The sequence below is a fragment of the Macaca fascicularis genome, chromosome 1 (assembly GCF_037993035.2).
Source record: "Macaca fascicularis isolate 582-1 chromosome 1, T2T-MFA8v1.1".
NCBI lineage: Eukaryota > Metazoa > Chordata > Mammalia > Primates > Cercopithecidae > Macaca > Macaca fascicularis.
The window spans coordinates 134687496-134704328 of record NC_088375.1 but is presented as its reverse complement, the minus strand read 5'-3'; the positions used below and the strand labels follow the sequence as shown (position 1 = coordinate 134704328).

Genomic DNA, 16833 nt, shown 5'->3' with positions numbered 1-16833 from the left:
CATATAAATGCAGAGAGCAGGCATTCTTTGCCTTGTTCTGATTTTTCAGAGGGGAAGTATTATCTTTCACCACTGAATATCATTTTGGCTGTAGGCTTTTCCTGGATGCTATTTATTACATTGAGGAAGTTTCCACTTCTAGTTTGCTAAGTTTTTACCATGAACGTGTTTTGAATTTTGTCATATGCTGTCTCTGCGTTTGTTGAGATCATCAAATGGGTTTTCTCCTTTCATCTCTAATCTGGTGAATTTCATTGACAAATTTTTCAGATGTTATGCCAACAGTGCATTCTTTGCATAAATCTCATTTGGCCTTGATGTTTTACTCTTTGTGTAAGTTGCAGAATTTAATTTGCTAATATTTCATTAAGTGCTTTTTTTAATTACAGATTTTCAGTTTATGTTCACGGGGAATATAGTCTGTAGTTTCCTTTTCATGTGATGTTTTTGTCTGGTTTTGGTATCAGGGTAATACAAGCCTCATAAAATTAGTTGAGTAATGTTCCCTACTGCTCTATTTTCCAAAAAAGTTTGTGTACTCTCAATGTTAGTTCTTCCTCAAATGTTTGCTGGAATTCAGCAGTGAAGCCATTTGGACCTGGAGTTTTCTTTCTGGGAAGATTTTTTGGTTACAAATACAATTTTTTAATTTTTATTTTTAATTGTGGTAAAAATACATTAAGATAAAATTTGCCATCCTAACCATTTTTAAGTGTACAATTCAGTGGTGTTAAGAAAATTCACATTGTTATGCAACAGAGCCCTAGAACATTTTCCTCTTGCAGCAATGAAACTCTATACCCACTGAACATCATCTCCCCATTTCTCCTTTCCCAACCCTGGCAACCACCATTCTACTTTCTGTTTCTATGAGTTTGACTACTTTCAATACCTCATCTAAGTGGAACCATACAGTATTTTTCTTTTTGTGATGCCTTATTTCAGTTAGTATCACACTGTCCAGGTTCACTCTTGTCGTTGCATGTGACAGGATTTCGTTATTTTTTAAGGCTGAATAATATTCTATGGTATGTTTATACCACATTTTTTTCTTCCATACATGGGCATTTGAGTTGCTTCTGCCTCTTGGCTCTTGTGAATAATGCTGCAATGAACATGATGTGCAAATATCTCATAGAGATCTCACTTTCAATACTTTTGAGTATATACCCAGAAGTGGAATTGCTGGATCATATGGTAATTCTATTTTTAATTTTTTTGAGGAACATCCATACTCTTTTCTGTAACCATCGTTCCATTATATATTCCAACCAACAATGCACAAGGGTTGCAATGTCTCCACATCCTCACCCAACACTTGTTATTTTCTGGGTTTTTTTTTATAGTAGCCATTTTCATGGATATGAGGTGATATCTCATTGTGGTTTTGATTTGCATTTCTCAATTATTAACGGTATTAAACATCTTTTCATACACTTGTCGGCCATATGTATATCTTTGTTGGAGAAATATCTATTCAAGTCCTTTGCCCATTTTTAAATTTGGTTACTTGGTTTTTTTGTTGTTGAGTTGCAGGAATTCCTTATATATTCTGCATATTAACACCTTATCAGATATAAGATTTGCAATTATTTTCTCCTATTCTGTGGCAGAAATTTTCACTCTATTTCTTTTGATGTACAGGAGTTTCAAGATTTGATGTAGCCCCACTTGTCTATTTTTGCTTCGTTGCCTATGACTTTCATGGTCATATCCAAGAAATTTATGACTAAATCCAATGTCATGAGCTTTTTCCCCATGTTTTCTTCTAGGAGTACAGTTTTAGGTCTTCAGCTTAGGCCTTTCATCAATTTTGAATTAATTTTTGTATATAATGTAAGGTAAGGGGCTCACTTCATTGTTTTGTGTATGGATATTCAGTTTTCCCAACAGCATTTGTTGAAGAGACTGTCCATTCCCCATTGAGTGATCCTGGCACCCTCATCAAAGATCATTTGACCATAGACAAGAGGGCTTATTTCAGGGCTGTCTGTTCCATTCACTGATCTATATGTCTGTTTTTATGCTAGTACCACACTATTTTGATTATTGTAGCTTTGTAATATGTATGTAATTCAAAAATCACAAAGGGTATAGTATAGAAAATTGTATTTTTTGATAAAAATGCAGATATTCCTCAGTAAAAATATATTCTCTTTCTGTGTTAATTCTTCCAGCATAGAAATCTTTAAATGACTATTATATAAGATAATTCATACCTTAGAGGTAAAGGTGGTATATATTTATGCAAATTCCCTGCATCCTTCCCAACACTTTTTACCTTTTTTTATTACAGCCATTCTAGTGGGGATATAGTAGTATCTCAGTGTGGTTCTGATTTGCATATCTCTAATGAGATATGTTCAGCACCATTTCATGTTGAGCATCATTTCATGAATTTATTGCCCATTTGTAAATATTTAAGAAATGTCTGTTCAAATAATTTACCAATTTTTAGTTGGATTGTCTTCTGAGTTGTTAAAATTCTTTGTATATTTGATACTAGTCTCTTACTTGATTTACAAATACGAATACATTCTCCCAGTCTGTGGGCCTGTCTTCACATTCTTCATGCTGTCATTTGAAGCACATAAGTATCTATTTATAGCACAGTCCAATATATCAGTTTTTTTTCCTTTTATCCCTGTGCTTTTTGTACTATATCTAAGAAATCAATACTTAACCCAAGGTCACAAAGGTTTAGTCCTGTGTTTTCCCCTAAGTTTTATAGTTTGGCCCTTACTTTGAGGCCAAAGATCAATTTTGCATGATTTTTTTTGTTTATAGTGTGAGGTGGGGGTGGAGGTCTAAATTTATCCTTTTGTATATGATATCCAGTGTCCAGGCACTATTTGTTGACAAAGCCAGTCTTTACCCCCTTTGAACTCCCTTGGCACCCTGCCAAAAATAAACTGATTACAAATCTAAAGTTTTGCTTCTGAGTTCATAACTCTATTTGATTAATTGATGTCTCTCCTTATGCCAATATCATGCTGTCTTGATTACTATAGCTTTGTAGGTTTTGACACTGGGAAGTGTTATGTTCTTCAACTTTGTCATGTTTCAAGATTATTTTGCCTATTCTGGGTCTTTTGCATTTCCATAGGAAGCTTAGAGTCAGATCTCAATTTGTTGCAAAAAAGCCAGCTAGCATTTTGACAGTGATTGTGCTGAATCTGTAGAACAATTTGGGAAGTATTGCCATATTGATACTAGTATGTCTTCCTGATCCATGAACATGAGATATATTTCCATTTCATTCAATCTTTGGCTTCAACAATGTTTTGTAGTTTTCAGTGTACCACTTTTGTGTTTCTCTTTTTATTCATATTTTAATCTTTTATTTTACTGATTTGTATTTAATTGTATTTTCCTAATTTCACTTTCAGGTTTTTCATTGCTAATGTTTGGAAATGCTGTTGATTTTCATATATTGATTTTGTATCCTGAAATCTTACTAAACTCATTTATCACTTCTAGTAGTTTAGTGAATTCCTTAGGATTTTCTATTTATGATTATGTTATCTGTAAAAAAAAGGGGGACAGTTTTACTTCTTCCTTTCCAATCTGAATGCCTTTTGTTTCTGTTCCTTGCCTTATTGCCCTTGCTAGAAACTCCAATACAACATTGATGCAAAGTGATGAGAACAGACATACACTTGTCCTGTTCCTGATCACAGGGGCAAAGTGTTCAGTCATTCACCATTAAGTGATATTCGTTGTAGGTTTTCCTTAGATGCTTTTTATCAGGCTTCACACGTGTTCAAGGGTCAACCAGAGAGAGATGTGGGCAAACAGGATTGGGGATCCCCTCTCTCGAATTTTCCTTTTCAGGATCACCCACCAACTCCAGCAGCTTCAGTTGCCCCAGCCATCAGTCCTCTGATTTGCTATGCCAGAGAAACTGCAGTTTTTCCACTGGATCCTCTATCACCTAGCAGTCTACTGACTACAACTGCCCTGAAGCTAATATGTAGAAACAGAGCTCACGCCAAATAATTTTCCTCCTCTGCATGTGGACTCCTCACCAGGAACCGTCCTAGAGTTGTTAAAATTCTTTCTATATTCGATACTAGTCTCTTATGTGATTTGCAAATACAAATACATTCTCCTAGTCTGTGTGGGCTGTCTTCATATTCTTGACACTGTCATTTGAAGCACATAAGTATTTATTTAAAGCATAGTCCAATATATCAGGTTTTTTTTTCTTTAATCCCTGTGCTTTTTGTACTATATCTAAGAAATCAATGCTTAACCCAAGATCACAGAGATTTAGTCCTGTGTTCACTCTCTGAGGCCCTCAGGCAGCTGCTTTCTGAAGTTTACACTGGTTTTCTGGAGAAGGGTTGATTTGGTAGGCTCTTACTCAGACATTACTTGCAGTGCAAGTCAGATATTTAGAATGTGTGATTTCAGGAAATTCTTATCCCAAGAGTTTGATTACTATACATCAATGTCTAATTGAAAAATCCAAAAGCGTGTTTAGGTCTTCAGAGAAAACCCAGAGCACAGTACAATTTCTTTTACATGTGAATAAGATATCATATGAAAAAGATATACTTCTTAGCATGTGCTCTAGGAACCTCCTCTCTCCTAAAACAGAGGTATATGACCAGGCATAATATACAATTACATTAACTTCTTTGACAACAAAATAATACATTAAACAGTTACCGAGTTTATGGCCAGCAAAACCCCCAGATTTTTTCTACCCAAAGGTATAATCCAAAAGCAGAAACAAGATAATCTTTTTACTGAGATGGAATTCACATAACATGAAACTATTTTAAAGTGGAGACTCAGTGGCATTTCTTATATTCCCAATGTTGTGCAACTACCACCTCTATCTAGTTCCAAGACATTTCATCCCCCCAAAAGAAAACTTTATACTCATTAAGCAGTTACTTTCTATTCCCTTCTTGCCCCACACCCAGCCCCTGGTAACCATCAATCTCTCTTCTCTCTATTGACTTACCTATTCTGGATATTTTATATAAATGTAATCATAAAATGTAAATTTTGTGTCTGACTTCTTTTACTTAACATAACGTTTTGGAGGTTCACCCACATTATAGCATGTATCAGCACTCTGCTCCTTTTTATGGCTGAATAATGTTCCATTGTATTTGCACACCACAATTTATCTGTTCATCAATCAATGGACATGTGGGCTGTTTCCATCATTTAGTTACTGTGAATAGCACTGCTATGAACATTAGTTTTTTTCCACATTTTTTATTGTGGCAAAAAAATGCATAATGTAAATTTTATTAAAGTACAGTTTAGTACATTATGTATATTCACAGTGTTGTCCAACCATCACTACTATCCATCTCTAAAACTTTTTATCCTCCCTAACAAACTTTGTGCCCATTAAACGCTAACCTCAGCCGGGCGCGGTGGTTCACACCTGTAATCCCAGCACTTTGGGAGGCCGAGGCAGGTGGATCACTTGAGGTCAGGAGTTCAAGACCAGCCTGGTCAACATGGTGAAACCCTGTCTCTACTAAAAATACAAAAATTAGCCGGGTGTGGTGGCGCATGCCTGTAATCCCAGCTACTCAGGAAGCAGAGGCAAGAGGATCGCTCAAACCCAGGAGGCAGAAGTTGCAGGGAGCAGAGCCCACAGTAAGTTTGTCAAACAGGTCAAAGTTGTCTGCAGCTCCACTTAGCCTAGAATCCAGTCATACCACTGCATTCCAGCCTGGGCGACAGAGTGTGACTCCGTCTCAAAAAAGAAAAAAAAGAAAACGCTAACCTCCCATTTCCTTTCTCTCACCAGCTCCTGGTACCCACCATTGTACTTTCTGTCTCTGTAAATCTGACTACTTTAGGTACCTTATATAAGTGGAATCATATTAATACAATAATCATCCTATGTCTGGTTTATTTCATTCAGCATAATGTTTTCAAGATGAGCATCAAATATTTTTTATAAAAAGTACACATTTTACATGCATGCAAAATTTATTAAGTTTAACACTGCAATCAAATGGCAAAGCCATCACCAAAAAAATGTACGAAGCAAGCACCTTTTGCTAGCATCACTTCATTGGATCCTCACAGCCGTTCTGTGAGATGGGCTTTCCAGATGAAAGAATTGAGCCCGGAGAAGATAAGTGACTTACCCAAGGATATGCAGCTTGTAAACCAACAAGCAAACACGCATTTTCAGGTCTCCTAATTTCCATCCCTTTTTAATTTACAGGATCAGCTGCCTCCCATCCCATGTATCAGGATGGTCAAAACAAAAAGATACCGATGTTGGACAGCAAGTAAGGGAAGGAGCTAGAACTTGATAAACTAGCTTTTATAAGTGATACGGGAGGGAAGTGCTGGGAAAGGTGTAGTCCCTTTAAATAATAGGAAAGGAGGGAAGGGAAGTCCCTGGCGAGGGCTCTACACCCAGGCCCACGTGCCCGTGGGCCTAGGTGAGTTCAGGCACCCCGCCTGCAGCGCCCAAATGTTGCATTTCCCAAGACCACTCTGGCTCACCATGCCCCCATCTTGTGCCTATAAAAACCCCCAAGATTCTAGCAGGCAGACACACAAGCAGCTGGACGTGGAGAGGAACACATCAGCAGAAGAAGACACAAGCAGCTGGACAACGAGAGGATGTGGATGGGAGCACGCCAGAGGAAGAACACATGACAGATGCTGGCATGCCAACAGGCCACGACTGGCGGAAGGAGGCACAGTTGGCGGAGTTAGGCCAGGGCAATCAGAGGAGAGGCTAGGCAGTCCAGCGGCCCAACTCCAGGGGAAAATCATCTCCCTTCTGGCTCCCCCATCTGCTGAGAGGTACTTCTACTCAGTAAAACCTTGCACTCATTCTCCAAGCCCAGGTGTGATCCGATTCTTATGGTACACCAAGGCAAGAATCCAGGGATACAGAAAGCCCTCTGTCCTTGCAATATAAAGCAGGGGTCTAATTGAGCTAACACAAGCTGCCTATGGACAGTTAAACTAAAAGAGCACATGGTAACACATGCCCACTGGGGCTTCAGCTGCAAACATTCACCCCTAGACATTGCTGTGGGGTCGGAGTCCCACAGCCTGCCCATCTGTATGCTCCCCTAGATTTGAGCAGTGGGGCACCGAAGAAGCGAGCCACGTCCCCATTCCACACCCTGCAAGAGGGACAAGGGAACATTTCTCATTTCACTGAGAAGGGCATTCCAGGCTGGTAACCCTCTGTGACCTGGGTGCAGAGATGAGCTTGGTGGCAGGTTGCACAAGGAACAGAAATGGCATTCCAGACTGGTGACCATCGACGACCTGGGTGCAGAGATGAGCTTGGTAGGGGCTGCACAAGTAAAAAAGAAGCAGGATGTGGATAGGAACTGTGAGTAGCCTAATCTGATTTTAAAAGGGCTTAGAAGAATCTTTCCTTTCATTCCAACCTATAATGGATTATCTTAAACCAGAACCTTTGTTCTTTTTTTCCTGCCTCATGAGAGTATACAGATAAATACAATTTCAGCCAAACACTACATGTGCCCTGAGAACTTCCTAGTTGGCATCTGCTGCATTTGTCTTCTCCCGCTGCAGCCTGGACTGGGGCAGGATGTGGAAGGGATGAGGCATTGCTTAACACACATTAGAGACAAAATCCTTGACAAAAATAAAGTACTACTGTGAATTTGATTCATTTATTTGATAACCCATCCTATAGACTACCTATGCCCTTAAGATTGATTTCTGCAGACCAGAGAATTTTTTTATTGCCTCAGCTATTAATGCCAGCTCAACCACAATTTTCTAGAATTGCTTTCATTTCTTTCTGAAAAACATACATATCTTTATTTTATATTGCATCACTTCTTTTAGAAGAAAACATGATTTTGCACATTGGTTTTGGCAACATTGCTAAAGATATAAAAGCATTTAATTGAACAATAATTCCTATCAAAAGAAATAATTTTTGAAAACCTGCCCAGAGTGTTTATTACAGAAACAAAAAGAAAAACTGAGAGGAGTGAAGACGAGGAATTTGCAATTTGTGGATACCAACCACCCATAAGCAGAAGAATCATAATTTGATTCTAATCAAAAGATTTGGTATATTTGGGGCCAGGTGCAATGGCTCATGCCTATAATCCCAACACTTTGGGAGTCTGAGGCAGGAGGATTGCTTGAGCCCAGGAGTTCGCAATCAGCCTGGCAACAAAGGGAGATCCCTTCTCCAAAAAAAAAAAAAAAAAAAAAGTGCAATTAGCTGGCTGTGGTGCACGGAGTTAGTGCCTGTGGTGCCAGCTACTCCGGAGATGGTGGGAGGATCACTAAAGCCCAAGAGGTCAAGGCTGCAGTGGGCCAAGATCACACCACTGCACTCCAGCCTGGACAACAGAGTAAGACCCTGTCTCAAAAAAAATAAAAAAAATAAAAAAGATTAAATGGCAAAGGCTTCTTTGGGCAACTCTGTATGTAAGTTGACAAAGATCAAAATAGTGCCAACATATGAAGCACTGAAAAAGAAAAAGTTAAAATATCTTAGCCTCAACACTGGAAATATAGCAAGCTCACATATTTGAAGACCAAACGCATCAAGGCTCATCTTTCCCTTAAAAGAATTTTCAGCTGGGCACAGTGGCTCGTGCCTATAATTCCAGCACTTTGGGAGGCTGAGGCAGGTGGATCACTTTAGACCAGGAGTTTGGGACCAGGCTGACCAACATATGAAACCCCTGTCTCTACTAAAAATATAAAAATTAGCCGGGCATGGTGACACACACCTGTAGTCCCAGCCACTCAGGAGACTGAGACAAGACTCGCTTGAACCCGGGAGGCAGAGGCTGAAGTGAGCCAAGATTGCACCACTGCACTCCAGCCTGAGCAACAGAGTGAGACTTTGTCTCAAAAAAAAAAAAAAAAAAGAGAGAATTTTTCTTTGTCAGATGTAGAATGTAACTTAAGGAAATTTATTAACATTTAAGCTCGTTAGTATAGAAAACTGGAAGAAAATAACTTTAGTACACATTTAATTTGCTATACTAAATTTTTTTAATAAAGACATTCAAAAGGAAAATTTAGGTTATAAATAGCATAGCACATATAGAATATGAACACAGAAAGTTCACATCTAAGCCCTAAGCCACTTATGATAAACACCTATAAAAGGAACAAAACCTAAACTTCCACATTATTTTACCCAGTAAAAGATGTAGGCTATTAGCAGAAAGTTGGTTAAATTCAAAAAATAAAGATATAAAAAAATAAGAAATAATGAAAAAATTTTTGAAAAATAATAATAAAATAAAGATGTAGGCTACACAGCTGAGGCTATTATTCACACCATATAGAAATTAGGTTCTTGGGCCAAGCAGTGACTATAACATAATCAGAAAGAATACCTAAAGAAATAAAGTATGACTTCCTAAATTTTTTATTTTAAAAATGCCCAGTTTATTTATTTGCTTTGCCTAAGATAGCTGCATTCATCCATTACAGGGTCAGGGGACTATAAAAACAAGTATCAAACAATTGTTATAAATAATCACAGAAAACAAACTGGAAAATAAACAGTGGTTACTAATTTAACGTTTTAACCCATTACCCCAACCACCCAAAAAAAAAAAGTAGACATTTTTAAAATAAAGATTAAGAAGAGTTGGTGGAATTTAAGGGAAATGCCATCCCATAATGTTACCTAAATACTGAAAAGGAATCAGAACAAGGAAACAGGAACAAAGCAGTACAGTACTTCGGTATTATAGCGCCACCCACTGGCTAGAAGTCCTCATAGCACATATGAGATGTGGCCATAAAATAGATGAATTCTTGAAATAAGGAAGATAACACTGACCTATTCTGATTCAGTAGAGCATCAAAAATGTCTAACAAAACACAGACACATTATATTATTTCTACAAGTAAACAGAATATCTATTAGATATGTTCACAAGGGTGAGTTTTATCCATTTTGAAATCCAAGTCTATAATCCCCAAATGCTACAAGGACTTAAATTCTATAGCCAAAACAATTAACACATAAAATGCTATTTCATCTCTGTACCTGAATACATAAATGGGGCCTTTAAGTAAAAGATGCATACTTGCATTTCATTGCTAAGAAATTCATAATATATTTAAATGCTGGTAAAACCTACAATGGCATCTCTCTCATTTCCACCTTTACTAGAGAAGTAAGGAAATACACTGAGCAAAGGATATGTCCAAAAAACTAAACTGAAAAACAGTTTCTAAATAAAGTCCACAGACCATTCAGATAAACTAGCAAAAATAATTTTTCTTTAAAGTACCACAGCACCTTTGTAGTTCAAAATATATTTACCGTAATATATCTCTTTTTTATCCTAGTGACATCTGTTGTATTTTTCCAAATCACTATTTATTTCCTTAAATACCAACATTCTTAAAATCTTGGCAAGAAATATTTGAGAGTTACTTCTCCTGAAGTACAATCTTTCCTTTAAGACCCAGAATTACATATAGGGCATGACATTAATTTATAGTCTATATGACCCTCTTGAATGTTGGTCTCTAAAGGCTGGACTTCAGAATTCCTCTACAGACATGACCTCAGTCTTCCAAGTGAGAATTCACAAATATGCTCCAGGCAGTCAGGACAGGCTTCAACTTTCTTTGGTTTGATGATAATTATCACTTGGCCTGCAAAAGCCAAGGTCTTTGCTTGCTCATAGATGGTTGATTGCAGATAAAAATACGATGAGAAAAGTAACATTCCCACAGACATAAATTGCCAACACTGCCTTTTTAAAAGCATGACCCTGAAAGACAAATTGAGATATGAAAAAAAAAAAGTATTACCGTTAAGGTTTGTGTCAATGAACAAGAAAAGGACTTACCTCTGTTTCCGCTGCAGTAAATGACTGAAGGATCTGAATTCTGTCATCGTCTAATATTTCAACTGTCAAGAATAATAACATAAGTTTATAAGGGCAGCGTTATGCAGGTAAATTAAATTTTTAAAAACACCTGATTTGTACTGTTCACCCCAATTTCCAGGGTAGAAATTCTCCCATTCCAAGCTACTAATTATTGCAAACTTCCTCAACAATTAAGCCTCTCACAAATGTGGACAATCTGGCAAGAGTACACATTTGTTAAGTAACTTAAAATATGCCTTAAAAGTCATAATGATCTAAGCTCTTTGGTTTTATTTTTGATTGACAAAATATTGTATATATTCATGGTGTATGACATGATGTTTTGATATATGCATACATTATAAAATAGCTAAATCCAACTAATTAACATATGATAACTATCCAAGTTTTAAGTATATATGTATTTTAAACAGTAAGCCATCGACCAGGCATGGCGGCTCACACCTGCAATCCCAACACTTTGGAAGGAGAAGGCAGGTGGATCACTTGAGCCCAGGAGTTTGAGATCAGCCTGGGCAACAAAGTGAGACCCTGTCTCTAAAAAAATTTTAAAAGTTAGCCGGGCATGATGGCACATCCCTGTGATCCCAGCTAGATGGGAGTCTGAAACAGGCAGATGGCTTAAGCTCTGGAGTTCAAGGCTGCAGTGAGTTATGATCACACCACTGCACTCCAGCCTGAGTGACAGACTGAGACTCTGTCTCAAAACAAACAAACAAACAAAAACAGTAAGCCATAATTCAGTGGTCATCAAAAGCCCCACATATATAAGCCTATCAAGGATCAAAAGTAGCAGGACTGATATGTACTACTCCACTCCTAAAGCCACCCCAGGCTCTCCCAAGTTTACAACATATATACTAGACGACAAATAATTTTTGCTTTTAGAAGGCCACCTTCACTTATTTTGGTGGATGAAAAGGATGAAAACCAGGCAGGACAGAAAGGATATTTAGTCTAGAATCCAGGGTAGTTTAAAATGACACCCATTCCCTACTAATTTCTCCACTCCTAATGGTGACTATAGGTACCCTGACCCTGCCTGGCACCAAAACAGACCTTGTCACTAAAGAGCAAAAGCAAAATCAGTCCTTCCTATCTAGCTGGCTTGCTCCTAGCTATATAATTATGCACATGGCAATCTAAATGATAGCACCCAGTAAGTTTGTCAAATAGGTCAAAGTTGTCCACCGCTCCATCCAGTGTTGATTTTGAGTCTTTTCTTCCTCCATCTCAGGGTTCCCTCAGCTCTAGGATTCAGAGTTCGCAGTCCATACTGGCTCTAAGTCAGACCAGCAAAGTGAAAGTACTTACAAGGAAGACCCCCTCCCTAAAACCTAAAAACCTTTCCTTTATATCTTATTCACAACTTCTAATGGTAACAATTGTAAAAAAACAAAGGCAGAAAATCTCCACCATTTCTACCACTGGCTGAGTGATCACAAATTTTTAGTGAGCTACCATTGTAATAGTTAGCCGTTACTATCAGGAAACTCATTCTTTTCCAATGGTTTATATAAAAGTGATTTGACATAACGTGGCTTTTTTAGCAGATTACCTTTGCGAGACAGCCGATAAGCGTGTACCTCCAGAACAATCTCAGTCCCTACATGCCAGGCTACAAATCCAATCATTGCATAGGTTTTCCGTGAATCAGGAAGATTCAGTCCTGGTAAATCCATTCCCAGGAACATCGCTGCCACTACATATAAAAGAAAAAAGTTATATTCAAATGTTGTCCCACCAAGAGAGACAATTGTGTGTTTGTGTATGTGCATTGTCAAGTAAAACATACTAAAAGAGTTTGAGATAAAAAAAAAAAGATTAATATTTAAGACAAAATAGTTAATTTAGGCTTTTAAAATTATAAGGCTAGATAGGGCAAGATGGGCAATTGATTATGAATTACCAGTTGTGGGGGGCAGTTTAGGGCATATTGCATAATAACACTGGAGTTTGGCCTTCTAGTGAACCCATCACCCAAGTGGTGAACATAGTACCCAAAGGGTTGTGTTTCAACTCTTTCCCCCACTCCTCCCTCTCCTCTTTTGGAGTCCCCAGAGTCTACTGTTTCTATCTTTACGTCCGTGTGTACTCATTGTTCAGCTCACATTTATAAGTGAGAACGTGTGGTATGTGATTTTCGGTTTCTGCATTTATTCATGTAGGATAATCAATTCCAGCAGCATCCATGTTGCTACAAAAGACATTATTTCATTCTGTTTTATGGCTGCATAATGGACCAATTGTTAAAAGAGATGCACCCACATTTTCCAGATCGTTTTAAGTCTGCAATGAACGAAAGGAGAAAAGTATATAAACCATGGTTGATTGGACTCCCCCTCCGACAAAGAATCCCATAGACTATAGCAGTGTTAGGGTAGAAGGTACCTACTTAGGTGTTTATTATACAAGGTATCAAAATACACTGTATAATTATTCCTGACTTTTGAAAACCACCCTACCCTGAAAGATACAAGCCCCGTGGAAAGGACCTGGAGATGGAAAGCTTGAACCCAGCAACCCACCTCAACCCAATTCACAAATGACCCTCAATTTGAGCTACTCAAATGTTTGGCCATCAGCATAGCTTATTCTGCTGGCAAAGGCAAATGCTAAAATAAGTCTTAAAATGAAAGTTTTAAAGTTATTTTAAAGACCTTAAACTTAAAACTGAAATAATGACTTCAATCATTACCTCTAGAAATTACTTTCTGGATTTCAACGTTTAAGGCTGATTTCTCCTCAACAACCAATTACTCCAATTACTAATGCATCTAAAAATCATTTAAGCCAAATTACAACTTGCAATATAAACAGCTAGCAATTATATATGAATAAGTGGCATCACAATCTCTTACCTGCTATTATTCTAGCAGCTGTTCCCATACTCCAATGAGTCCAGTTAAACATTTGCCTTCTACCAAAATAAGAACCAGTCAGTGTTCTTAAAAGCAATGGAACTATAATTAATTCCCAATAGAATAAAAAGCATGTAATTTCCCTTTTTGTCTGGGAATTAGATATCTGAAATGCATTTTAAAGTATTTCAAAGTAACTATAATTTATCACTGAATTTTATAAAATGCAAAATTTTTCCATTTGAAAAGAGATTAGTTTGCCAACTAATGATATCTACATTAAGAGAGCATTTATATAGAAAGGCTCTAAGTACCTTGGGTCATGTAAAGGTGGCCTGAAGACTGCCAGAAGAGGCTGAAGAACTGCCAAAGTCATCACTATACAGCCGAGGTATGGGTGGTAACCTGCACGCTAAACAAATTTACACCATTTCAATGGCCTCAATCTCTCTCATCAATTTAAATCCTCAAGTTAAAAATAATACACACAGATGCATTCTTAGTATTTTTCCATGGCTTTAAGCATTCAATAATGATGATAATAATAACAGGCAACATTCACTGAGTATACACATTGTACCAGGAACATACTTTACACACACTAATTCTCACTACAATGTTTGACAACTGGTTATCAATATCCCAGTTTTACAAATGGGGAAACTGAGGCTCAGAGATATCAAGAACTATGTCCACGGTCACAGTATGTAAATGGTTGTGGTGGAATCCATGTAGAGAATGCTACCTCTCCCCATCAGGATGCTACAGGTTGGTACAAAAGTAGTTGCAGTTTTTTTCAAGTATTTTAATCCACAATTACTTTTGCACCAACCTAATAGATGGCCACCAACATCAGAACAGCCATCTGCAGCCCAGCTGGGACTAGTTGGTGTCCCCATGTCAAGCGCAATCACCCCAGCATATGGTAATAATTGGTTTAGCCCTCTATGTTTCCCTGAACCGTGGGTTCTATATGACTCCCTGTAACCCTGGAGCTTAACAGAGTCTTAGTCACTCAATAAATGTTTGTTGATTCAGTGCATAACCTATATAGCCACTGTATTAAAAGCTTATCACCTCTGTCCAGAATGAAGATCTAACCCAAGAAAAAGTACTGACAGACTATCACAATAGTTTCTGCTGCATTCCTCCTTTAGTGATGTCACATGCCTGCTCAGAACAGCAGATAGTTGGATTCGACCACTTTGTGCAATGATTTTTCATTCAAACACTTAAGAGAAGGACTAAGAAGATATTCTAACCTGTGACACATTTGGATGGAGGGATACTACTGTCTGTTGTCAGTGATGCCCATGCTTGGTAGCACAGATTTGTATCGGTGACCTAGAAACGGGGACATAGTGGTTTCTAAGCCATCATAGGAAGTCCTTGTAAATAGGAACTAAAGGCTAACAAAAGAACAATATGAAAACATTCTCAAACCGTGGACTCAGTGATGCATGGGTAAAATTATAACCATGACTTTAGAGATACAAAGGGTCTCTAATAAAAAATAAAACAGCAGCAGTAACAAGATTCTTGCATGTGTTAGAATGTGCTAGGAATTATCCTAAGTACTTTGAGTTATTTTATCCCCAATCCTCACAGAAAGCCTATAAGATAGATACTATACCATCCCCATTTTACAGATGAGTAAATTGAGGGTCATAGTTAAATAACTTGCCCAAGGTGTGCCCGCCAGGTAATAAGTCATGGTGGCAGGATTTGAATCCAAGGAATCCAGCTTTAGAATGGTGCTCTTAACCTTTGTTCTATCGTATTCATAAACTGCAAAGGCTATACAGTAGACAATTACAAAATAAGTGTTACCCTTGTCCCAAATGTCTGAATTAAAATAAAGTTCTCATGTCTCAACTCATATCACAAAATATTCATAACTTCCTTAAAAAGATAGGTTGACTGACACAAAAACTACCTAAAAAGCAGGAGAGAGATTTCCTAGTAATATCTGTGACCCAGGATTCGTCAATCTTATCCCCGTGGCACCAGCCCAAGCTCTGAAATATGAAATTTTGATATCAAATTCTCATTGGCTATAAAAACTGGAAAAGCGTAATGAAAGCACAGGCTCTGAACTTAACGTATATCACTTATTCTCAATAAGACTTATTCATTCATTCACTAAATGTTTACTGAGTACCTGCTACATACTTACATCTGTTCTGAACATACCAGTGGATATCCCAGCTCTGACAGAGCTGACATAGTAGTGTTGGAAGGGAGATCAGGAAAAAATATGGCAAGTAAGTAAATTATATGAAATGGTATAACATAAAGAGTGCTATGGGAAAAAATAGAGCAAGGCAAGGCTCTCTGAGAGGCTTCCATTTGAGCAAAGACTTGAGGAAGGTGAGGGAGTAATGCGAGCATGTGCCAGGCTGAAAGAAGAATGATGGCAAAGACTATAAAGCAGGAGCATGCCTGGCATGTCTGCATACCAGCCAGGAGGCCGGTATGGAAGGAGATGGACGAGGAGGTCAGTTCAGAGAATAACTGGGAGCCAGTCATGAAAGTCCCTGGAAGAACTTTGATTTACTCTGAATAAAATTGAGAGACATTAAAGAAATCAGTTTGGGGTACAAGAATGGCAAGGTCTGATTTACTTTTTTTTTTTTTTTTTTTGAGACAGAGTCTCACTCCGTCACCTAAGCTAGAGTGCAGTGGTGCGATCTCAGCTCACTGCAACCTCCGCCTCCCAGGTTCAAGTGGTTCTCCTGCCTCAGCCTTCTGAGTAGCTGGGATTACAGGTGTGTGCCACCACGCCTGGCTAATTTTTGTACTTTTAGTAGAGACGGGGTTTCACCATGTTGATCAGGCTGGTCTCAAACTCCTGACCTCAAGATCCGCCTGCCTCTGCCTCCCAAAGTGCTGGGATTACAGGCGTGAGCCAACACACCTAGCCTAGTTTACATTTTTAAAAAAATAACTGTCTTCTTTGTAGAAAACAGATTGTGCATGGGCAAGGGTTGAAGTGGAGGGACCAGTTAAGTGGCTACTGCAATGGCCAAGCAAAAGATGATAGAGGCTCACACTCCTACAGTAGTATCTGATGACAGTGACAAGTGTTAGACTGTGGATAT

The 16833-nt window shown here is 38.1% G+C and overlaps 1 protein-coding gene across 7 annotated transcripts in view; it reads right to left on the bottom strand.

Annotated features, from left to right (window-relative positions):
* Positions 1 to 9381: 9381 nt before the first annotated feature.
* FRRS1 (ferric chelate reductase 1) overlaps positions 9382 to 16833 on the bottom strand; it is a 68123-nt gene continuing 60671 nt past the window's right edge. For 6 of the 7 annotated variants that reach the window (XM_015432318.4, XM_015432315.4, XM_065549148.2 and 3 more), the window contains 5 exons: positions 14047 to 14144; positions 13733 to 13791; positions 12430 to 12573; positions 10830 to 10891; positions 9382 to 10751 (listed from right to left, as the gene is read on the bottom strand). In XM_015432318.4, coding sequence (XP_015287804.3) covers positions 10659 to 10751; positions 10830 to 10891; positions 12430 to 12573; positions 13733 to 13791; positions 14047 to 14144 — 456 coding nt within the window. In that variant the 3' untranslated portion in view covers positions 9382 to 10658. Of the gene's footprint in view, positions 10752 to 10829; positions 10892 to 12429; positions 12574 to 12982; positions 13161 to 13732; positions 13792 to 14046; positions 14145 to 16833 lie in introns of all 7 variants that reach the window. The other variant, XR_012417317.1, reaches the window with a different exon arrangement.